At 36.6% G+C, this 24,849-nt stretch overlaps 4 protein-coding genes across 4 annotated transcripts; 1 reads left to right on the plus strand and 3 right to left on the minus strand.

Annotated features, from left to right (window-relative positions):
- The first annotated feature begins 757 nt into the window (after window positions 1-757).
- LOC149640893 (uncharacterized) lies at window positions 758-1,654 on the plus strand. The gene is made up of 2 exons (XM_089850516.1): window positions 758-940; window positions 1,005-1,654. Exons 1-2 carry the CDS (start codon window positions 847-849, stop codon window positions 1,232-1,234), a joined length of 324 nt encoding a protein of 107 aa, XP_089706642.1. The 5' UTR covers window positions 758-846; the 3' UTR covers window positions 1,235-1,654.
- Window positions 1,655-12,921: 11,267 nt separating this feature from the next.
- Window positions 12,922-13,909, minus strand: LOC149640894 (uncharacterized). The gene is made up of 4 exons (XM_089850532.1): window positions 13,821-13,909; window positions 13,669-13,755; window positions 13,116-13,590; window positions 12,922-13,001 (listed from the first exon to the last, which is right to left on the minus strand). Exons 2-4 carry the CDS (start codon window positions 13,750-13,752, stop codon window positions 12,922-12,924), a joined length of 639 nt encoding a protein of 212 aa, XP_089706658.1. The 5' UTR covers window positions 13,753-13,755; window positions 13,821-13,909.
- A 17-nt stretch (window positions 13,910-13,926) lies between these two features.
- LOC149640895 (uncharacterized) lies at window positions 13,927-14,781 on the minus strand. Its single transcript, XM_089850517.1, has 2 exons — window positions 14,398-14,781; window positions 13,927-14,336 (listed from the first exon to the last, which is right to left on the minus strand). Exons 1-2 carry the CDS (start codon window positions 14,747-14,749, stop codon window positions 14,311-14,313), a joined length of 378 nt encoding a protein of 125 aa, XP_089706643.1. The 5' UTR covers window positions 14,750-14,781; the 3' UTR covers window positions 13,927-14,310.
- Window positions 14,782-14,891: 110 nt separating this feature from the next.
- LOC149640896 (uncharacterized) lies at window positions 14,892-18,734 on the minus strand. Its single transcript, XM_089850533.1, has one exon. The coding sequence runs from the start codon at window positions 18,732-18,734 to the stop codon at window positions 14,892-14,894; it is 3,843 nt and encodes a 1,280-aa protein (XP_089706659.1).
- Between the last annotated feature and the right edge of the window lie 6,115 nt (window positions 18,735-24,849).

Consider the following 24,849-nt stretch of genomic DNA (forward strand, 5'->3'; position numbering starts at 1 on the left):
AAGCGTGGTCTTTCACAAAGCATTACCTAATTAAAAATTTCAATCATTTGGGTAGAAATGTCATTTTTTAATTGGTGCAATGGAGAGATCGAAATAGCGGTAACGGATAAAAGCACATATGTACTAAAGAACACTACTACATTGTAAAAACTGTAACTTTAAGTGACAGTGTTATTCTCTATTACTATATCATAGCCGACTTGTATTAATAAAAAAACGCCTTAAGTCCAATATAAAAAATTAGGGCTAAAATGCGTGTCTCTAACAGTGGTAAAACGCCGTAATTCCAATACCCAAAACAACGTAAGTCAAAGTATGTGTTAATAATGATAAAAATCAATACTTAAACTTAATTTTTCTTAATGAAACAAAGGAAAGGCACATCTATGGACTGTTATCTTTCATTTAAGATGGTTAAAAACGTAACGAATGAACAGTTTTCCTTATATGCCTTCCTAGAAAAGGTCATTTTTCAAAAAAATCCCAATGGAACAATATAGTATCTTTCACCAAATGTCGGATTCATTTTATGGATTCTAAAACCACCCTTAACAACTTTTTTCTTTACAGAATTAACTATTAGTTGGATCTCTTTGAAATTTTAACCACATAATTAGGGCTCAAATTTTAGTTCACAGGCAAAGTTTCAAAGCAGCAAACACAATACGAAAAAAGTTACGGCCAATCAAAGAACCCTCCTTTAGCATTAGAGGAAGTATCAAGTTTTATCTAAGAGAGCGACCGCTCTCCTAGAATGGTAATGCATATCGTGATACGGAATTAGCAAGTATTGGAGTTGGAAATTCTGGCCTCAATCTTAGAGAGCTGCAGCAACGACAAAGAGAAATGGTGAAGGAATGTAACAAAGACGAAGCAATCAAGAAAATTCCAGGCAACGTTATGCACATTCTTCAACGTTTGAATGGTCTTGACCCAAGAAGTAAGTTTCAACTGTCTATATATTTATTTTTCATGCTTTTACTCTATGGATTTCTATCTTTTAGGTGCTTGCCCTGTGACCATAAAAGGAGTAGCAGTTGCTATGATCGCTGGTTACATAGTTAGGGTATCAGAGGAAAATTCAACATGTGAATCTTGTCTTGAGAGACTGTTTCAGCCAAAGAATAACTCTAGAATCTTAACTTATATAAATTTACTAGACCGTGGTGCCTTAAAATACCCTAGTAATTTTTTGGTAAATATATTCATGATTGTCACTGATTTCGTCCAATAAGCCTTAACCTTTCTACCACGTCAAAATACTTTAGCTATTTTAAAGTATATAATTACGCCATATTTTGCTAAACTACTTAAATGCCACTGTGATACCTATATAAACTTATGTGATATTTTATTAGAAAAGTTTGTCAGACCCCTAATGGTAAACTATGCCAAAGCTATTAGTGATGTTAAAGTAAAGGTAAAAAGTACAAGCAAAAACTCATATCTCGAAAATACGCTACGTTGTGTTTCAAATTTAAAAAAAAAATCTTATGCAAGGTATCAAATCAATCAAAACCCATATTTTGAAAATGTTACTTTGTGTTGTGATAAAAAAGTAGACAAAATACTTAACAAAATACACTGTAAATATGATAAAGACATTAAATGTATTACTTCTAAAAAACTACCTTACTTTATTCCAAAAAAAAAACAAACAAAAACCGAAAACAAATGAAAAACACCAACCTCAAGACTATAGTAAGCTTTCTTCTATAAGCTATTTCATTCGTTTTGAAGTTCCCGCCATAAAAGTTTCCCCCTAAGCGCGACATCTAGCGATCATTAAAAAATCGGTTTGCCACCCCTCCCGTAGCTTTCTACCTATAGGCCTTTATTAATACAAGTCGGCTATGACTATATTTACCCTGATTTGAGTAAAATGGATAACGGTATCCTTAATTAAGTAGCGATACTGTTACCTATGATTACGCAGTCTGGGAAATAGCACACTTGCTCTTGCCCAAAACCAGTTTATTAATTGCTTGGACTAGTTTTTTAATTCAATAAGTGGGGGTTACTGGTCCTTAGGACCAGTTTATTAATTGCAAATCAATAGGAGAACAAAGGTGGGGACCAGTCCTGAGACCAGTTTATTATTTAGGACACTAGGGAGGTCACTGGTCCAAAGAACTACTTTAAAAAATATCCTTATTTCCCAGACTGATTGCGAGACCAATAAGGTAGCAAAAAATCATAGCATAATACAAAGCAGACTTCGAAAACAGAGGATATGAGCAAGGAGGATGGCAACCAGGATGGGAAATGATATTTACCAACGATAATTTCAGAAATTTTTACTTCTTTCAATACTCTTAGTAGCAAAACCACTGCAACACTGAACAGTGTGTTACATATTTAACATTAGCCAAAATTAATATCCTTTAATTAATCAAAATAGTGTTACTAACGTCTTTAAAAAACGCAACCTAAAACCACAAGAGCTACGTTCGTTTGTCAAAAAATGGGAATGCATGTTAAAGATCAATAATCACCAATCGTTTTCACCTTTAATACAGAACTTGAATTTAAATAATATAAATGTAAAAATTTGTTAAATGAAAGAATTTGTACAGTTCGTCATTATTTCCCTTGAAAGTAATCACTAACGTTTAATGAGCGGAGATTTGATCATTAAGCTTGGTTGTAATCAAGACATTTTTGATTATTTATATCTCGCAGCTCTCACAGATAACAATATAGTAATTGATTAATAATTAATTTGTTTATAATTTATTTGAACCTACCGACAGTATTCTATTATCCCAAATAACCGAAGTTGATAATGAGAAGACAAATTAGACAAGTAGAAAATCAACATTAGCGAAATTGTTTTATTTTTTTAATAATAAAATATTCTGTTGACTTTTAAATTTAAAATTAATTTTAGTAAATTTCAAAGACGTTTTTTGTTATGAAAATAATGAAAATCATACCTAATTAGCCACGACCTAATTCTAATTCCAAAATTTTGGTTTTAACCGAGAGCTCAAACGCCATGTTTATCTAGCTAAAGTCCCTCTTACGGGAAGTTTCGGCGTGAATAACGACAAAAACGTCGTAAGTCCAATATTAAAAAATGAGGGCTAAAATGCGTGTCTCTAACAGTGGTAAAACACCGTAACTCCAAAACCCAAAACAACGTAATTCATAGTAAGTGTTGGCACATTTATGGATTGTTATCTTTCATTTAAGATGGTTCCCAAACGTAACGAATGAACAGTTTTCTTTATACATTATCCCAATTAAGGTCATTTTTCCAAAAAATCCCATATTACCTCTATGGAAGAATATAGTATTTTTCACCAAATGTCTGATTCATTTTATGGATTCTAAAACCACCCTTAACAACTTTTCTCTTTATAGAATTAACTATTAGTTGGATCTCTTTGAAGTTTTAACCACAAAATTAGGGCCCGAATTTTAGTTCACTGGCAAAATTTCAAAGCAGCAAACACAATACGAAAAAGTTACGGTCAATCAAAAAACCCTCCTTTAGCATTAGAGGCAGTATCAAGTCTTATCTAAGAGAGCGACCGCTCTCCAAAAATTAGCTTAGTTTTGCCATTGGGGTTGTAAAGTTCAGTACTACAATGGATGGGGAATATAATTGAAAATTATGTAACGATAAACAGAAAAAACACTTTTCTCTAATATTTTAAAGCCCTAAAAAACTAAATATCCTTATTTGAATAACCAAATCAATACTCTTGGCCCTTGGCAATAGCAAAAAAGTCAAAAACAAACACCATGGTTTATTATTCGGCGTTCAGCCTCCAAAATTCAACAATATTATTGAAAATAATGTAATAAAAACTCTTCCCTCGAACATTTTGCACGTAAAAATAGGATGAAAATAGCTCGAAAACTTTGAAATTGCTTTCCTATTCGTATAATCAATGGCCTTGACAAGCAAAGACAAACATTCTTCCCCCTCGGGGGTCTCTCGGTGACGTCAGACCAACCGCCTTCGAAAATTTGAAAATTCCGAAACTCGATCGAGCACCTCTTGCAGTCTTTGAACCATCTTTTTTAATCGCGCTTAACCTCTGTTTAATCGTAACTGTCTTGGTGTAATGCGAATGAATTTTAGAGCGGCTGTAAATTTGCAAGAACATTTGACCGAAGCGGTCGTATCCGCTTACGAAAGCTTTTCGGATACGAATAGAATATAGTCGAAAATATTAAGCGTTGACCAAAAAAGATTTTTAAAGTTCAAACACTGCGGGGTAGAAGAGGTCTTTAACCCTAGTTTTGCCGTGAGAGGTGACTGAGATTGCCTACTTAGCTCTCTATTAATGAATTAGTTACCTTTTTCACTTGCTTAAAAAATATGGCTAACCTGCCAGAGCTACCCGAGGTAAACGACGTGGAGTTGTCGATAATTCCAGGTACCATCAGGCTTCTGGAACTCTCACTAGCCGAATTAAAATCAAATAGAAAAAAATCGAAGACGCCATTTCAGACATTGACAATAAAATTGAACAGTACCAAAAAAATTGAGGATTACAGAGTTAAAATGCTCCAACAAGAACAAGCTGATGAGATTAGAAAAAGCTCGAAGTGAACGACATTACGCTTGAAAAATTTGAATTTATGATCAAATCATTCGGAAGAATTAAAAAAAATGACGGAACTCTTAAATTAGATCAGTCTTTGGAGGAAATTGCCACTCAATTTGGAGTTGAAGAGTTGTCTGAATTTGGTTCGTACCAGTGAAACATAGTTTTCATTTTTGTTATAATCTTACATTATTTAAAACTCTTTAGAGAAACGTTCGGAGCAGGAACAAACGTCCCCCATGGAAGTTCGTAACATTACTCGTTCTCCCGAAACTACTTCAAATTCGACTTCTAGTGAGCAGGACCGAAATAATTTTGGCTTTCATTGTACTTGAAAAATGTTTACTAATTTTAGTTTTTCAGAAGATGCTTCTTAACCTCCTACACCGGGAAAATCCATTGACGTCACGACAACATTGTATGAAACTAAAGGAAAGGAAAAGGGTGAAGAGAACGCCAAGAAAAGTGAAGATAAGGGGCCAAAAAACCATTAAAAAACCTGAAACAATGAAAAAAAGGGTAAGCCACTACTTATGTCACCAAGTATGCCGTTAAAGTCCAGGTTTTTAAATTTGTAAATTATTCACATATCTCCATAATACATCAGATTTTCTGTATTACAATTTCGAAAAACTTCTAAGACAGCAGTAGTTAACCCACCGAAATATGGAGAGTTAATTAGGTCATTTAAGTGTGCCGCCAGCCTTCTAGCGCGCTAGACTCGCGCGTGTATACTCGCGTGAGTTTAGAATGGGGGAACACCGGTTTTTTATCCGGGGGGGTTTCTCTGAGTTCGTTTATTGGTCGAGAGTGGGGTCGCCAATTGAATAGGTCTTTGTTAATTGGTTAAGGGGCGTGAACTTCTTTAGTCGTGACGTAATGGCCAGATTTAGATAAGAGGGTGTTAGCTTATGCGACGTATGTTAGACATCTGTTAACGTCTCGAATTTCACTGGAGACGGTTTTCTCTACGCCTACATGTTATCCGCTACTCGGTCATTGCGCTAGAAAGATCAGAAAATTGACTGAACAAGATGTCGCCAATAGTTTTAAAGGTATTGACTGACAACGTAATCTTTAACTGTAAAAATTTACTTTAATTGTACGATTACATATACATTAAATGCATAAATAATAAATGAAAAATACAGAAAATAAGATATAATTGAAAAATACATAAAAGTTGTTTACGGGAAGAATTGAGGAAATTAGGGACTCTCGATAGTATCTACGAGGAATATTTATCCTTTTTATTTCCCGGTAGTCGTTAATGTAATCTATTCTATAACCGTCAATTGATTAGGTCTTTGTTAATTGTTTAGGGGTTTTTAGGACGTGTCTGTACTTGTCTTTAGTCGTGACGTAATCGCCAGACTTAAATAAGAGTTTGTTTGATAAGAGAGCGATCTCTCTTTATCTCGGTTATTCGACGAACGCCTTGAAGAGAGCAGTGACTTCCGAGGGAGATCTTACAAAATGCGTTATATAGTGACGTATCAACGATTCAAAGGGCGCGAGGATTTCCAATATATGGTCGCGTATCTTTTAGATCAATGCGCTATGTATACAATATGTTTCGAACACCGAGTATCTGAAAGTGGGAAAATCGCTCGTGTTACGAAGAAATGCCCGATGTTTAAAGATAGAGAGCCTCAAGAAAAAGATATCGAGTATCAGAATCAGGTGGAAATTTTGAAACGATTCATATTACCTAGAAGTACCATTATTTTGGAGGAATTAGATGACGGACTTTTATTTACCCGATTGGGTCACGGTATAAATCAACCAAGAGCCAAAGCCCCGGAAACGGATTCACCGGCGCCATTGTGTTTAGAAGAAAAAGCCGAATTTAACGGAAATGACTTTATAAAATACATACAGGAACAAATAGGACTGTTCACGAGCTCGAGCCAGCTCGGGCTCGTGACGAGCGAGCCGAGTTCGAGCCGAGCCGAGCCGCCACTTTTGCGGCTCGATTAATTAACGAGCGAGCTTTTTTATGGTCGAGCCGAGCCGAGCCAATAGGCATCGAGCCGAGCCGACTCGCGAGCCAGCTCGCGAGCTTAGTCACTGATATAGTGCTTTCCTTTTAGTCTTTATTCTCTCCACCATTAGCGTTCCGTTGTATTTTTACAGGTAATAAAGCGTGGGAAAAATCTCTCGTCTCTAACCTTGAGCATATTTTACCGAGCGGGTTTTACTGAACCACTACATTCCTAAACATGGGATGGCATTTATAGTCATTCTCAAGTTTGGCGTTGGTAGTAGCAATTTTTTTAAAACATGTATATGTTAATCGAGCCAGCTCGGCTCGGCTCGATCATTTTCGAGCCGAGCCGAGCTCGAGTCGAGCCAAGACCCAGCTCGGCTCGACTCGAGCCGAGCCGCCGTTTTTTTGACTCGAGCCGAGCCGAGCTTTTAAAAAGCTCGCTCAGCTCGGCTCGTGAACAGTCCTAGGAACAAATGAGTAAATTCGGTACTCCCGATAGTTTTTATCATGAACATTTACCCGTTTTATTTCCAAGTATATGTTAATGTAATCTTCTTTAAAACGTAGGAAGCGATTAAGGTTGCTCTCGGTGTAGTGGTTAGCGCGTTTGTTCGCCAATCAATAGATCGCGAGATCGAACCCCGCTCTAACCATCACATCGAGTTCAACCTTTTATTTCTAAATAAAATTGGATAACGTGTAAATCCTCATTCATTTTTAAATAAAATATCAATTATGTCGGTCAATTCTTTTTTCGTTACTCTGTTAAGTGATAAAACTGATGAATATCCCGATAATTCACAATCGTCTTTCACGGTGAAATTAGGTAAACCAATTATTCTTTCAAACGAATGGGAAATTGGTTTATCGGAAATATCAACACCGAAAATTTCAACCGTAATAGACAATACCTGTAACTCTTTCGAAATACAGGTACCTGAACGATATTTAACGAATGATGGCTGGGACGTTAGAAGAGTGGAGTTAATACCGCAAAAGTACGAAGGTTCGAAAGATAAAAATGGAAACGCCGTATTTTTTTCAATGCAGAATAAACTGGTGCGTGACTTAACCGTTCAGCTTGAGAAACAGAATTTTCCCGTGAAAATACAGGTTATAGATATGTCAGTCCCGACTGGGCCTCCTATCAAGAGAGTTAAATTATCAGTCGATGCCGGTCACCAGGCCAGGCTAGCTCCTGGCCCTCTGGCTCAGGTTCTAGGATTCGAAACGGACGAGTACATTACTGGGGAATACATTTGTCCCATTCCATTGTCTCAACAAGCTAGAAATATTACGATAAACTACACCAATAATTATATCGAGATAAAATTGAAAAAAACTTTAAAACTTCAAAATCGTATGGTAACGGTAAAGATTCCTGAGGGACCCTATAGCGTCGACGCCCTATTGGAAGCTATGAATAGAGCGATACCCGAAGCTCATCAATCTCGGTTTAATTTCTCATTAAACGATAACGGTACCGTTCGAATAACGACTGATAAGGAGTGCACCGTGCTTTTTAGAGGCGTTCGTAACAAATTAGGTTCTATGTTAGGATTCGGTGACCAAACTAATCGTCTATTAGGGTCTGCAAACGCCAACTTCAAACCGGATTTAGTCAGTCAATATTTATACGTTTACACTGATCTGATATACCCCCAGTTTATAGGCTCTGGTTTCAAACCTCTTCTACGCGTCATTCCCACTAAAAACGATACGTCGGAGAAAATTATCACATACGATACTATAGACTATTATCCTATAAGATCCAACGAAATTGAAACTATCAAAATTGATATTAGAGACGAAGCCGACGCTCCTATATCCTTTATATCGGATCGCATCATTATCAAAATTCACTTTAGACGACATGTCTCGACCTAATAGGTACGTGTCCTATTATCAGGATCAGTTCCTTGGATCTCCACCAGGTGTATTAGTGCAGAAAGGATTTGGTTTGGGAGGCATTTTTAGAGCTTTGATGAGAATGTTAACTCCTCTAGCGAAACCGATAGCTAAGAGCGTGGGTAAAGAAGCTTTAGGACTTGGTGGAAGGTTTATTCAAGATTTAAGCGCTGGAGAAGAACCCAAGAGAGCGTTCAAAAGGAATCTAAAAATAGCCGGCTCAAATTTAATTCATAAAGCGGGTGATAGTCTGGCTAATTCTCAGTACGGGTCTGGTATTCGACGGAAACGTCAGAAGATACGCAAGAAGAAAAGTAGATCAAAGGCCGATTTTTTATCATAGAACAAGATGGCCCAATTCGAAGGGATGATGGGGGAATTAGACCTATTCGCGACACCCCCTTTGAACGCTAATATTATAAATAGTAGCGACGAAAGTTATCAACCTTTAAGTTCCGTAACGGATAGTGGACCTTTGGAATTTTTTGTCCCTGGCACGAGCGAACATTATATCGACCTTTCTAAAACTAGGTTAAGGCTGAAGGTCAGGGTGCTTCATTTGGACGGCACCGAAGTACCAGCCGCTGAAACCAAAGTAGCTCCGGTTAATCTTTTACACGCCGCCCTCTTTTCCCAAATAGACGTCTTTTTAGGAAACACGAGCGTTCAGTCCCCTAACCAAGGAGCCCCTTATATCGCTTATCTCGAGAATTTATTAAATTACGGTATAGATGCTAAAGAAAGCCAACTAAATCTAGGGTTGTATTATAAGGATAATCCGATCGATCCCGATTCCGCCTGGGTGGCAGCCAATAAAAATCTTACTACCAATGGGATATTAAGAAGAGCCGAGAGAGCCAAGGTATCGAGTACGATAGATTTATACGCCCCGTTACACGTTGATATTTGTCGCTTAAATCGTTTCCTATTGAATAATGTAGACGTTAGATTTAGGCTTATTCGATCCAAACCAGAGTTTTGCGTAATATCGAAAGAAGCCGCTGATAAGAAATATAAAGTGGTTATCGATAATGCCTCATTGTACGTTAAAAGACTAAAAATAAATCCCGAAATAATGTTAGCCCACGCTACGGTATTAGAGCAAACCAGCGCCATCTATCCTTTGAATCAAACAGTCGTGAAAACCTTTTCAATTCCAGCTGGAATGAACGACGTTAATCGAGAAAACGTCTTCTTAGGTAAAATACCTCAAAGAGTAATCATAGGTCTAGTTCGAACCTCGGCCTTTAATGGTAATCATTCTTTAAACCCCTTTAATTTTGAAACCTTTGATCTTAATTACCTATCCGTCAACGTCGGTACCGATACCTATCCTTCGGAAGCCTTTACGCCTGATTACGAAAACAATCTATACACTCGAGAGTACATGTCGTTATTCACCTCTCTAAACACATACAGAAAAAACAAGGGAAATTTTATCACGTACGAAGAGTACAAAAAAGGTTACGCTTTGTATTGCCTAGATTTAAGCCCGGATGAAAATGCGGGGGCTAGTCATCTTTCTTTGCCCCGACAAGAAAATCTACGTATCAATATGAAATTTAAAAACAATTTACCACACAATGTCACGTGCATAATTTATTCCGAATTTGAAAATTCTATCATGATAACTAGGGATCGCTCGGTGTTATTTAATCCCGAGTAAAAAGGCTCTATATAACCTCTGATTTAAGAAGCATTCTCTCATAACCGGTTAGAGATGAATCAAGTACACTACCTATCGGAGAAGCAAAACATTTACGTTGGAAGCGGAATTCTTCCCGTCTTCAATGTCAAACGACTCGATACTAAAACCGAAGCGTCTTTCGACAGTTGTATTTGGAATAGTATATGGACTTTCGAAGCGGATATTGACGCTTTCTTTAACGGAATAACGGGACGATTTCTGACTTGGTTAGTTGACGGTACTCAGAGAGTTAAGCTAGAATGCTTCGTATGTCAGAGAGGAAAAATAGTTGATATTCGTCAATATATTAGAGGATCGAATAATAGATATAATATTCTATTCTCAACATCGAAAGGATTTTCATTAAATAAAGACAGTTGGTTAAGGTTAAAGAACTTGAAAAATGTTATTGGTAGCGAATTAAAGCGAAAAGAAGAGGCCAGAGAAATAATGAAGAAAATTATCTTGGACAGTTTGACCAATATTTTATTTAATTTCACTGATTCGTGCGAAAATATCAGCTGTCACAACGAAATCGCCCACGATATCACTTGTTTACCCACGGATACTAATTGGAGCGAGAGAGTGGAGAAAAACCTAATTAGAGCTATTCCGTTGCTTAACTACGAAAGAATTCTAGAATCCTTTGTCGAGGAATACTAAGATTACGAAGACGACGTCTCAATTTTATTTAACGATATTCTCGGAAACTTTGTCGGTCTAAAAACTGAACTAATGTACGGTTAAAATATATGTCACTCTTATCTCGCGTGTATTGGGTCATGGATTACTCTAAGGCGTCTGAAAATATTCCGAGAGGATTTGAAATCGTTGGAATGCGTTACCTCGGAGAAGAGCAAAATGAATTTAATATCGAAATTACTCGATAAACGGTGCCAAGGAGATATTCGCCAGAGAACAACCACTACCGAAGCTAATGTCCTAAATGATCCAGTGTTTAATGACGTATCTATTTAAAATATATTCTTGGAAATTTTGTCGGTCTAAAAACAATGTATTGTTAATTTTTAAGTAACCGAATAAAATATAAATTACTCTTATTGTTGCGTTTCCTATACCTACGTTATATATCAATTTTTTTTTCCTTATTTAGAAAATATTCCAGAAAATTGTATCTCTCCCTCTTATATAATACCCTACAACTACGTTATATTATCAGATATCATTTTCGATCTTGTTTAGAAAAAATGTCTCTCTCAAACGCGTACTACGACCCCGAAAATCCCTCCTCTTTTTCCGGATTGGATAAATTAATGAAAGGAGTTCCTCAGTCTTCGAGGAAAGAAGTTGAGAGTTTTCTATTAAAACAACCCAGCTATACTATTCATCGTTATCGTCGATTAAAGTTTCCTCGCAACAAAATTACAGTGACATCTATGGATGAGACTCATCAGGCTGATTTAATAGTTTTAGATAAACTTTCCAGATACAACAAGGGTATGAAATATTTGTTAAGTAATATAGATGTTTTGAGTAAATACGCCTACGTTATACCTATTAAAAACAAGACTTCCGCGGAAGTTATAAGAGCTTTCAAAATAATACATAAAGATGTTGTACCCACGAATATAAATACGGACGCAGGCTCTGAATTTTTAGCTAAACCAGTTCAGCAATATTTTAAAGAGAAAGGTATTCATCACTACGTAGCTTACGGGAATAAAAAAATTGCGATCTGCGAGAGATTTAACAGAACGGTTCAAGAGAAAATACACAAATTCATGACTAGCGCTGATACTCGTAGCTATCTGGGTGCGTTACCAAAAATAGTTAAGGCTTACAATCACTCGATACACCGCTCAACTGGTATCGCGCCAGTCAATGTTAACCTACAAAATGAGCATAAGGTGTGGTACCGTCTTTTCGGTACCATTAAACCTGGGACAAAAAAGCTAAAAGAAGGTGATTTAGTAAGGTTGAGTAAATTTGAAAAAACCTTTTCAAAGGGATATAAAGGCTACTTTACAAAAGAGATCTTTATTATTGATAAGGTTTTATACCGTAATCCTCCAGTATACGTCGTTAAAGACAAAAATAACGAGATAATTAAAGGAACGTTTTACGAATACGAACTATCTAAAGTGATATGAATACGTTACAAATATGCTTCCCAGGAAACCTAGAAAGAAGAAATTTTGTTTTGTTCTGAACACGGAGAGAGCCGAGGATCCTGGACTTCATTGGGTAGCCATTTACGTTGAAAACAATGAAGGTAATTTTTTCTGCAGCTACGGGCAGAGCCCGGATACGTATAAAATTAACCTGGCCAAATACGCGTCCAGATGGATCTATAACGATAAATTAATTCAAGATATGTTCTCCCTTTGTTGCGGACCTCATTGTATATTCTTTCTTATTCAAAGATGTCTGGGAAATTCGTTTCATAGAGTTCTGAAAATGTATGAAAATAAAACGGAAATTAACGACGCCTTATCTTTATGGAATATCTGCCTTCACTTGTTAAGACATAGATATGAAAAATGTAACCAATAAAATATTAAAGTTGTAATGTTTAATAATCAGATACACTTGTATTGAATGCGAGAATAAAAATATTTATTATTCGATTATAATTTTTTATATAAATTGTAATTATCATGCTTTTATATAAATTGTAATTATCATGCTTTTATATATAATCAGATACAAGCTTTTTTATATACTCAAATACATGCTTTTATATAATCAGATACGTGTTTTTCAATATAACGAGTTAGATGCTTTTATATAAAATGTAATAATCATTATTAAGGTTATTTTTTTGCCTTTCTATAAGTTACCCATTCGATCTTAGATTCGGGCTTTTGAAGTTCTTTCAAACTAGCTTCGCGATCTTTTTTTATTTTGGCTTGTGTAGGGTACGGTTTTGATTTCGTAGATGGAATTTTCGCGAGTCTTTTTTTCGGCGAAGTCTCATCGTTAGGGTTAAGTTTCCGGAAATTTGAACCAGAAGCGCCCTTCGTTGATAAGGCCTGTTGAGACGTCACGGGCTGATTCGGTACCATGGGTGTTAAAACTGGCATACTCGGCGTTTGAGACGTCCCGGACTGTTTCGGTACCACGGGTCCCATGGGTGTTAAAATTGGCATACTGGTCGTTCGGGAGAGAGACGCTGGCGTAGTAAACGATATCGCCGGTGTTTGACCCATTGCTGTACTACTCATTATAGGCTGTGGGGTAGTCAGACTCGAGGAGATATTAAAAGGGATACTTTGGGGAGGGGTAGCGACATTAGTAGGGACAATTTGGGAGGGGGTAGAGATATTAATAGGTATATTCTGGATAGGGGTAGGCCACGATGGAGGAATCCAAGACGAGGATGAAGGACTTAGAGGCTGTATTTTACTCGACACTCCGGGTGCTGGAAAAGACGAACTCGTTGTAGGTGGCAAGATAGTAACGCTTGGTGGCTCCGCTAAACTCTTTAAAGATAAATATTTTTGAAGAGTTAAAAGGTACTCCTTCAATTTTTCCTCGGCAGAACCAGGCTTTCTCAGTACCTCTTTAATGGCGTTGTCTAAACTGTTAACTTCCTTTTGATTGTCCGTCAGTAAAGCCGCTGGTACTAAAACGCACTTTTTCATTATCTAGTAAAGACCGAAGCTATTGTCGGTATTAACATTGAAAGCAACGCCGGCCAGAATCCTCCTACCTGTTTAATTAACACCTGTCGCCTCTTTTTGTCGCTTAAACCTCTCTTGGATAAATACCTTATAACGTTTTTGTAACGTTGAAGTCTTTTCTTTTTATGACGATTCAATGGAATACCACCGTTCTTCAAATTATAACAAATACCGCTTATACAATCCAATTGGGGTCGCGTACACTTTGATATTAAAAGTTTTCTTTGTTTCACACCGCTTTTACGCAAGAGATTTAAAAAGGGTAATTGCTTCCTAACCGACACGGGTAAAGGCATGTCTCGAAATGAGGTTAAATAAATTGAGATTTATATTTTATGGATTATTATTTTCTAACGTAGATTACCATCGGTCCTTCATTGGGGAATATATTGGACCTAAGTCTTAAACTATTATCGGTACTTTGTTTTAGATCTATTAAGATATAAGAATACGCTTTTTCGGTACACTCTTCGTACGCTTCCGTTAGGCGTTTGGTGTCTGTAGGAAAAAGCTGACGACTTAAATAGCGAACCTGGTTATTATCCCTAGGATTTTTAAACATAACGATATAAGAACAGTTCAATGATATATTTCTAGAATATTTACCTGGGTTAAAGACATTTTGAGACAGCAGCACGATGCTTAAAGATAAATGATGACTCCCGACACAAAAAAGATTACTTATAAACTCCTGTTTGGTACAGGTGTTAGCTAGATCGTCTAGGATTAAAAGATTATTTATTCGTTTATCAAAAAAATCAGAATCATTAGGAATTAGTCCTTCGTGGAATTCAATAGGTAAAAAGAGTTTCAGTTCATCAAAAATGTCCTGATAAACACTATAGCAATAGACTATTCTATCAGGAGGTTTGTCCATGATAATGTCTTTATATTTGAGTAAATTTATTACCCACGTTGTTTTCCCCGAGCTGCTTGGGCCAGCCAGTAAAATGGTCATCGGTGTTTCTAAGCGGAGGCGATACTCTAACCCGTTCTCCATTTTAAAACGTTCTCTAATATCGTCTATGAACTCGTAGTTGACTCGATCTTCGTACGGTATCACTCTCACTTTAACAAGGTGGGAAAACGTGACCCGATGTTTAGTGGTCCGTTTTCTCATTTGACGTGGCAGACGGGTCTTGATGATTTAAATATCCGTAAGGAAGTGTTGTGTAATCCTCTAAGACTCTACGTTTATTGAAACTATATCCAAAGGTTTTCTTTAGATTGCCTAATAAAAGTGTAGCTGTTTCTTTACGTCTTACAACATTAAATGGAACGGTGACCGACAAAGTTTTAGAGGGACTATATAAAACACTTTTAATCGAATCAAAGTTAATGATTTCTTCATTTCTTCTGTTAAGGGTAATACCTTTCATTTTAATAACAGATTTACCGTCTGTGGTACGGTAAGCGTACGACTTAGGCCCTGTCGAGACAAATTCGAGAATCGTCTCACCCTTTAACTCATCCGTCCAACACCCTAGATTACTAGATAAGGGTGGTAGATATTCCCCTTCCTTTGTTACAACTATACATGAATCAGTGTCACAATAAAGTAACCTCTTACCCATTTTACTTATCGTATTATACAACTCGATACGTCCTAATGAACTAACAAAGGAAGCTATCGTGGGACTTCCTTTGTAGTAGGTAGGAGCGTATTCTTTTTTTAGTTTATAACTGACTAAACAGATTTTATCGTTTACCGGTTTCAGGTCTAACAGTTCTTTCGTTTCATCAGTTATTATCTGAACTAATCCAGCGTAAGAGTCAATGTATACATTTTTTCTCTTATCCGTATTGTAACCCATTTTTCCCCAAAGCGAATTTAGACATAGCTTACTAATGGCGCGGAGAGTGGGGTTGTCCACTATCTCTTCTTTATTAATAACTTTTCCTTCTCGGTCATAAATTGATTTTAAATACGCTTCTTTTTGCTTTTCGCTTTCTATTCCCGAAGGCCAACCTGAACTAGATTGTTTAATTTTAAGGTAACAATCAATGAACGTGTCAAATAAACCGGTATTTTCTTTTCTGTCAAACTTATCTTTGTAATGTTGGACTTCAAAAAACTCTAGAATCTTATATCCATTTTTAACTGCTAGATATACCTCGGGACTTGGCCAACAACCACAGAAGGATCTTTCTTCCGAATTATGTGTACAGACTGATTGTTCAGTTTCAACGCATTTTAAACACAAAGCAAAGAAAAGTTTCTTTTTAGTTTTAATTGGAAGGACAGGCAAAAATAGATTTTCAGGCGCTAATACTCGACAAGAAATAAGACCGAAATAAAAATTAGGTTCAAAGTTGAAGTCTTTCGTAATAATTTCAGGATGACCTTTAGGAAATACGCCCCATTTACATACGTAAGGATAGAGCGAGCAGATATCTAGGTATTGAATAGACTCGCCCGGTTTTGCCTTATAATACAGACATATACACTCGCTTCTTCCCCCGTACAAGGCACTCCTGGATCCAATTGGTTGTTTAAATTTTAAACTGTCACAATAGAGTTTAGCGTCAGGATCATCTCGTAATCTCTCATTGAACTCGCATTCCCAAATATTGAGGTGTTCGGCGTTCGGTAAAATCTTTTTCAGATAATTTTCCCTATCTAGAGTTCTTTCGTAGACATTTCTGTTTAGATCTTTAACTATAGGATTGTACTCGTAATGTTTTGTGTGTTTTACACATCCGTGATAGACGCATCCGTTATAGTTTAAAACAATTTCAGGATTTTTACAATATCCGTCTATTAAATAGTTTGACACCCTTTTTTCCCCTTCCAATGACAAGGCAGTTTGAAATTTTACCCCGCGTAATTTTTCTTCCAAGGCTATACACTTTAAGGCTCCGATACTAAAATTTCCACGAAAACCCTTTGCAGGTACGACACCTAGTGTGTATTTTTCAAGATGTTTGTGAAGGAAAATATTAGTTACTGTTCCCGCTATGGTAATACCACCTACGTTAAGCACGTCGACCCCGGAGACATTCCTAAATAACTCTCTAAATTTTTCCATTCCTAATTGTAGGACCTTAACATCTTGAATAGCGTATGTTTCAAGCTCCTGTCTCAGATTATAGGGCTTATCCTTTCTTTCCGAATACCATTTCATAAAATCCGCGTGCTCCTTATCTTTAAAATTATCGGGCTCAAATTGATGTATCTCGGGTATAGGGCCTACATAGTCTAACGTTTTTTCATTATGGAACAGATGCGGGAAATAGTCTTTTTTTTCTTCCCCGAGATCGAATGTAGATGAAAATTTTCTTAAGGGGACACTAATAGATCTGTAACTGTCAATGAATTTGATCTTTAGATTTTTTAAGAAGAGTGCCATGATTTTTGAACCGTTGAAGATAGGCTCAGGAACTATATTCCTTCTAAGTATTTCTTTCAATATAAAGAAAAAATCGAACCCTGCCCCGTTATGAGCGCAGCAGATTACATCGGAAAACAACATTCGCGCAACCTTTACTTTCTTATTTCCCTTTTTAATAGAGCTTGTCTCACATTGGAAAAGATAGTCTATAAAATCCTTTATACAATCAAAGCCCCTAAAGACACGAATGGTAAATTCTTTTGAATCAACGGATTCTTGCGCAGCGGAAACCAAGAGTACGGGAGTGTGTTCATTATTTAAAGGGATAGTTTCACAATCGAAGTATAGAAGACGAACAGGAGGATAATCAATATCTAGGGGCATCACCCAACAATGATTTTTTTCATGCGTAATTTTACAATTTTTGCAATTTAGATCACACTTATGATTTGGTTTTATTTCGCGAGCGCAATTTCCGCATCGTTTCAAAGAATCGCATGTTCCGTTACTCTTATGGTTATTGAAACATTCGGTTCCCTTTAAATATCTATTACACTCCTCGCATCTTATGAGTTTATACTCGTCTTTTTCATGATAAGCCTCCGTTGTTAAACAGCGGTAACACTTAGCCGTTTCCGAGCAAGAATGACTAGATTTTTCTTCCAGACCGTAAAATAGGGTTAAACAGTATTGACAATAAGCCTTAGCCGCGAACATTGAGATGTAAGACCGTACAACATGCATATGATTCCCAACTTTGAGGAGGAAAATTTTTTTTTCCTTGTGAGGACCTATAAATATTTTCTCAAACTTCTCTTCCGCTGAAAAAATTACAATCTGGTAATCTGACAAGGCATTTTGAAACTTTTGAACACCCAATAAATCTACAGGACCCTCCGGGACTTCGGCTAATGCGTGTAACTCTAAAGCCGCGGTTTTTTGGGAAGGGTGGTCTACATTTCTTAATAATAGGAAGCTCCATTGATTAAACTCGTTTAGCTTTCCTATTGATTTTAAATAAGTTCGATCAGCTAGACTTTTACCCACGGCTAAGGCTCTAGAAACGCATAGAGTATCATTATTTCTAATAGGTATGTAAGCATAACCTTGATCAATATATTTATCCAGTTCAGCTATAGTTCGATTATGCACCGCTTTTCTACCTGTCATTGGAACATTGCATTTTAAAAGAATAACATCAATTTTTAGAGAACCCTCTAATAAAAGACTACGTTTGGACTGAGCCACCTTTTCGATACTAGAGAGTAATCGATCAGGAGTTAACTCATTTATCGCCATAAATCTTAAATTTACAGGGTTCTCTAACGCGTCGGAGCTTATGGCGAATCTAATTAAGTTATACTCTTCATTATTTTGCGTGATTTGGTTTATAAGAGATGTTAATATTTGGGAAAGTTGTTCGTGAATTTTTGTTAATTTTAGTTCTTCTAAGTTACGGAATTTAACATTATATTCTGTTGTAATACATTTATATTTTCTAGATTTTCGATTAGATATTTTGTCTATCTTGAAATATTGTTCAGGTCTAAATTTTGTGGATAAATCGATGGGATAAAGTTCATCATCTGAGGATGACGAAGTGTCCGACATTTTTTTCTTAATGGGAAAGTTCTTCAAATCTATTGATTGTTTTCTCCAAGGCAACTATTATGTTATGGAGATCGTCTGAATCTCTAATTACGAACTGCTTCTCATAGGGTTGTCCTCTGTATTTAAAGATGGCTATTTCTCGGTCAGGCGTGGTGGCTATTTGAATGGGTTCTTCTGACATATATACCGTTGCGCCCCAATCTCCCTGAGCGTTGTTCAGAATTGATTTCAGTTCAAATGCGCTCTCGTATTTAATACATATACCGTCCTTAGTAGGGATGGGAAACGGTTTTCGCGGGTTCTTTGATTTCGCGTACCTCCTAATATCAAGGTATAGAGTACCATTGAACGACGATATTTTAACACCTAATAATCTATCCCGACCATATTCTATTATATGATCTTTCCAATCTTCCTTTTTAAATCCCGACTGAGATAACAAGGTCTCTACTTCTTTGTCACAGGATTGTGTCTCATCCTTTGATTCGGCCTATTGAAATGCCTATTTCCTATGAACTAAATCTTCTAATCTCATTGAAAAAGTATAAAGTACTCACCATTCTCAGGAATAGAAATTTCTTGCTGCGAGATGTTAATGCAGTAATTTCGGCACGAATGAATCTCGAACGTTGAGTCTGAGCTTTTATACTATACGGTTGTTATCTTTTCTAGCTTTACGTCCGAGAGGGTTTCATATTACTTAACTACGTCATTATATATTCAGTAAATTAAATTTATATTTAAACCTTCAACGACATCTGTTTCTTTTTAACGAAATTGAATAATTATAACCTTAAGGTCAAAATTAAATTAGTTTTCGGCGTGTGACAATTTATAACTAACTCTTTCCCATAGGCCGATGAACGTATTTATTCGCGTTATAATATTAAATTACATACGCATCTTTTATTTTTAAGTCTCCAAACACATCTGGTTTAGTTTAACTTTATATAACTCGTTCAGTTGTAATCTTAAACTTAGTTATAGATATTTTATAAATCTTTCCTATCGTCGATGATCGTCTTTATTTATGTTATTATATATGTATAGATTAAATAATATTAGATTTCATTCGTATCTTTTATTTTTCAAAGTCTCCAAACACATCTGTTTTCCTTTAATTTTTTATCCAAGTCTTTCACGTGTAATCTTAAGGCTACACTTAACTATCGAAAATTTTATAACTAATTATACTATCACCGATGAACGGTTTCGTGTTACTATCGGACTCCTAGTATACTCGTGGGTGAGAAAAAATGTATAAATACAGCGTTTAAGCCTTTGTATTCTCTACAACGCAATAAAATTTCATAAACTCAATAACTTCTTCTTCTAGTCTCGCAATAAAAAAATGTAAGTATTTTTCTAGTATTTTAAAATGGTTAGGCAACAGTGACCCTTATCTTAGTGTCTTTTAGTTTCTAACGCATCACCATATATCTATAACCTCTTCTTTACTCAGAAGTCTTTTTAAAAACTTAATATATACATATAATGTAAGTATTTTCTATTAGATTTTAACCCTCGATTAAGAGACTTATATTTTAAAATAGGGAGTCCCTCATCTTTATCGCCACGAGCTTCGCGATCGTTTTTAGTCGCGCTAGGAACCTACGTTGTAGGTTTCTAGTCAAAGAGGTATTAAATCTTAACTAATATTTTAGAATTTTTCCTTATACGTGTGTTTTCATTTTAATAGATAGGCTGCATACGCGATAGCGGTGAACGTAGCGTTAGGAATTTTCAAATTCCTGACGAGGAGTGTTTCCGTAGAACGGATAACACGGTTATTTATAATAACCTCAGACATTCCGGTTTGGGGCGTGATGGTGAATACGGTCAAGACGAGATCCGAACCGTACTTCAACAATTAACCCGAGGTTGCGATACCGTTTACGTAAAAGGGCCAGATCAAAAAGAATTTTTAAATTTTTTTCTTGGAACCCTCCGGGTTGTGGATATAGGAAGGTTGGGTGCCCCTTCAATTCGCATTATGCCGGGAGGGGAAGATGTCTATGACCCCCATTTACGATTCCCGCATAACGGAGATAGATGCGCTCTGGTAAGAGCTAGAAAAATTGAGGTCTTTTTCAACGCTCAAGAAATGGCACCTCAGAGCCGCGCCGGCTCGGTCGATTGGGGTTTAGCCGACGAAGCTCCGGTTTCGCCGGCACCCAATCGTAATTTAATTCCGGCCGGTGCTGAATCTCCTTATTCGTGGGAGAGTAATTGGGGTGACGATAGCGACATAGATATCCCCATTTTACGTAACGTTATCAACACTGAATACCGGCCCCGTATCGAAACCCCTCCTCCCCCATACCCTGGTACTCCTTCCCCTCCTCCAAACATCCTTCCTCCCGATGACCCGCTTGAGCGAATTCAACAACCACCCCAGGCTGTTGTCATTCAGGAAGGACCTCCGATTTCTTGCGCCGATCATCGCGAGATAACGTTAAACCTATCTGACGGTAAATAGAAAACTTTTTTAAATAATGCATCATTTATTAACTGTAAACTAATGAATCATTTATTAATTGTAAACTAATCTTTTGCAGTTCCGCGCGACACCCCGATCCTAATCACCGTGGCAGGTGGTAAGTATATATTAGCATTTGAAAAGGTTTACAATAGGGTATAATAATACTCTATTGATTCGTTACAGAGGGGCTTTTGCTTTTAAAGATTACTTTTTAAAATTTATTCATATATATTTACTTTTTAAAATTTATTCATATTTATATATTTCATCTTATCTATTTTGTGTATTTTCATTTTATATCTTACTTTTATGTATTTTTCAATTATATCTTATTTTCTGTATTTTTCATTTATTATTTATGCATTTAATGTATATGTAATCGTACAATTAAAGTAAATTTTTACAGTTAAAGATTACGTTGTCAGTCAATACCTTTAAAACTATTGGCGACATCTTGTTCAGTCAATTTTCTGATCTTTCTAGCGCAATGACCGAGTAGCGGATAACATGTAGGCGTAGAGAAAACCGTCTCCAGTGAAATTCGAGACGTTAACAGATGTCTAACATACGTCGCATAAGCTAACACCCTCTTATCTAAATCTGGCCATTACGTCACGACTAAAGAAGTTCACGCCCCTTAACCAATTAACAAAGACCTATTCGATTGGCGACCCCACTCTCGACCAATAAACGAACTCAGAGAAACCCCCCCGGATAAAAAACCGGTGTTCCCCCATTCTAAACTCACGCGAGTATACACGCGCGAGTCTAGCGCGCTAGAAGGCTGGCGGCACACTTAAATGACCTAATTAACTCTCCATATTTCGGTGGGTTAACTACTGACAGCCTTATTCCATAAGTCAACAGTTTCACTTATTAATATTTGTTCGTTTGATCCCGAAAAGGTGACAAATAATACTGTATCGGGTGCTTATGGAACGAATAAGCAACTCTTTGGCTTAAATAATTATTCTTCTAGAATAACGCCAAACCTCGCTATTAATTTTTTCATATCCTGTTTATTTAGATATTGTGAAGTAACGGCGCGTAACCAAAGGAACCCTCGACTATTTACAACATACGAACTCTCAAATGAGAAGAAAAGGTTGGCAAAAAGTACGGAATTAACAGTTACTAGATTACTAAACATTCTTAAAGTGACTTTCGTTTCCGCAAAATTTCTAGAACGTCTTGAATATTTACCGTAAATGATAATTACGTCCGAACGAATTTTTTCTATAATATTTAGGCACAAACATCAACTGATTTCACTATCAGTTACGTTCGCGACAAGACGAATTATTTAAGAAAAGTTGATATTTTTGTCGAAACCTTTTGCGTCCAAATGATCCGCGTAAGGTTAATGACATGAATAATCCAGTTTATTCTCTTCATCGACAGCGAGATATTTGCCAATTTCTGGAAAACATGTCGTTCCGTGAAAAGTGCTCCGTTTCAACACCAAATCTGCCAAAATGCGATTAAACAATTCTATTTGCCTTTTAATTGTTTCTTTCCCTTTCCGTAACTTCGTGATTGCTACATTCGTTTTCTTTCGAAAACCTAGAGTCGCTGCTTTCAAAAGTTGAATCGATGCTTTTGGTTCTGGGAAGGGAGGCGTAGTGTTTGCGTGAACGAATGAATAACCTTTTTAGTAAAGTTTTAATAGCGTTATCTCCTTGTTTCTTTCCATTGTTGAAATTTTAGTCTTGTTCACAAAATTAGTTACCGAAATTTCCCAAACAATTTGGATGAAATTCCTGGTAAGGCTTTGGCATCCCTGATTCTTTCAACCCTTTTAAGGACCATAAAAGTTAATTCCCGTCTTGCCAATTGTCCATAGTAATATGGTAGAGCATTTCTAGAAAATCCTGACGTTCCTCGCAGTTAAACGAGTTTTAGCGCAAGTACTCTAAAAGTTGACTTTGACCTGTCAAGGAAGACAGAAACACGTATCGAATAGTAGTGCAGCTTAAAGTGTCATTCAACTCGTTTACGTATAAAATTCCTAATGATTTAAAATCACTCGAAACAAACATCGTTGCTTTCGCGAAAGGATCAACTTTTTTACCTTGCCGAAAACACGTTTCGGAACTAACAAGGCGACTAGTAGCATTTTCGAAGCTCGTGGTCGCTATTGTTATTATAAACTAGCGAAATATATATTTTCCTGAACCGAGAAAAAAGCCAGTCTTACCGCCACATTGCAAACTTCGAACAATCGTACTAAATAAGCTTCGTGACAGTCATTTAAGTATAGCGACCCTTTCACAACGCTACTTACTTTCTCTTTACTAATCAAAAACGGAAATTTTATTGTCGGAGACTTTAAAGAAAACCATACGTTCCAACTGGTACTAATTACTATTAATCCGTCAATTTTTACTACGGTGGCAAAATCGAAGGCAGCCTGTAAAATAATCCGACATTTTCGGGTGACTCCCATAATCCCCCTGGACATAATCCCCCCAAAAATTTCCCCCCGTCCAAATGGGCATAAGACAAAATCCCCCCATTTGCAGACAAAATCCCCCCAAACTGGAGACAAAATCCCCCGCTTACGGAACGAAATCCCCACCTTGCAGACGAACCCTTTAGGGGTCATTCCTATTTTAGAGGTCGTTTTCCACAGTGGAAATTTTTTAGTAGGATAGTAGTAAAAATAGTAGTATTCCCCTACGAGGAAAAGCGGAACCAATAATGGAGAAAATAGTACGAATTGCCGACTAACCATAAATTTTCGCCTTTTCCAAAATATTGCCGACTAACCATAAATTTTCGCCTTTTCCAAAATATTGCTCACTAACCATAAATTTCCGCCTTTTCCAAAATATCGCTGACTAACCATAAATTTCCGCCTTTTCCAAAATATCGCTGACTAACTATAAATTTCCGCCTTTTCCAAAATATCGCTGACTAACCATAAATTTCCGTCTTTTCCAAAATATCGCTGACTAACCATAAATTTGCCCCTTTTCCAAAATACTGCTGATAACCATAAATTTCCGCCTTTTCCAAAATATTGCCGACAAACCATAAATTTTCGCCTTTTCCAAAATATAGCTGACTAACCATAAATTTCCGCCTTTTCCAAAATATCGCTGACTAACCATAAATTTCCGCCTTTTCCAAAATATCGCTGACTAACCATAAATTTCCGCCTTTTCCAAAATATCGCTGACTAACCATAAATTTCCTCCTTTTCCAAAATATCGCTGACTAACCATAAATTTCCTCCTTTTCCAAAATATCGCTGACTAACCATAAATTTCCGCCTTTTCCAAGATACTGCTGATAACCATAAATTTCCGCCTTTTCCAAAATATTGCTGACTAACCATAAATTTCTGCCTTTTCCAAAATATCGCTGACTAACCATAAATTTCCGCCTTTTCCAAAATACTGCTGATAACCATAAATTTCCGCCTTTTCCAAAATATTGCCGACTAACCATAAATTGCCGCCTTTTCCAGAATATCGCTGACTAACCATAAATTGTCGCCTTTTCCAAAATATTTTTGACTAACCACAAATTTGCGCCTTTTCCAAAATATCGCTGACTAACCATAAATTGCCGCCTTTTCCAAGATACTGCTGATAACCATAAATTTCCGCCTTTTCCAAAATATTGCTG

The sequence above is a fragment of the Phalangium opilio genome, unplaced genomic scaffold (assembly GCF_054372755.1).
Source record: "Phalangium opilio isolate 3A_F unplaced genomic scaffold, DU_Popi_V2 ptg000092l_1, whole genome shotgun sequence".
Lineage (NCBI taxonomy): Eukaryota > Metazoa > Arthropoda > Arachnida > Opiliones > Phalangiidae > Phalangium > Phalangium opilio.

Excerpts from the sequence above, each read along its gene's own strand:
- LOC149640893 (XM_089850516.1), top strand. The coding sequence starts at position 847 with ATGGTGAAGGAATGTAACAAAGACGAAGCAATCAAGAAAATTCCAGGC. Across the intron at positions 941-1,004 it reads GAATGGTCTTGACCCAAGAA|GTGCTTGCCCTGTGACCATA; the intron begins GTAAGTTTCAAC and ends TCTATCTTTTAG.
- LOC149640894 (XM_089850532.1), bottom strand. The coding sequence starts at position 13,752 with ATGAAAAAGTGCGTTTTAGTACCAGCGGCTTTACTGACGGACAATCAA. Across the intron at positions 13,591-13,668 it reads TAGACAACGCCATTAAAGAG|AGTTTAGCGGAGCCACCAAG; the intron begins GTACTGAGAAAG and ends TTATCTTTAAAG. Across the intron at positions 13,002-13,115 it reads ATCAACGAAGGGCGCTTCTG|ATCGCGAAGCTAGTTTGAAA; the intron begins GTTCAAATTTCC and ends AAATAAAAAAAG.
- LOC149640895 (XM_089850517.1), bottom strand. The coding sequence starts at position 14,749 with ATGACCATTTTACTGGCTGGCCCAAGCAGCTCGGGGAAAACAACGTGG. Across the intron at positions 14,337-14,397 it reads TCAAAATGTCTTTAACCCAG|GGATAATAACCAGGTTCGCT; the intron begins GTAAATATTCTA and ends TAAAAATCCTAG.
- LOC149640896 (XM_089850533.1), bottom strand. The coding sequence starts at position 18,734 with ATGTCGGACACTTCGTCATCCTCAGATGATGAACTTTATCCCATCGAT.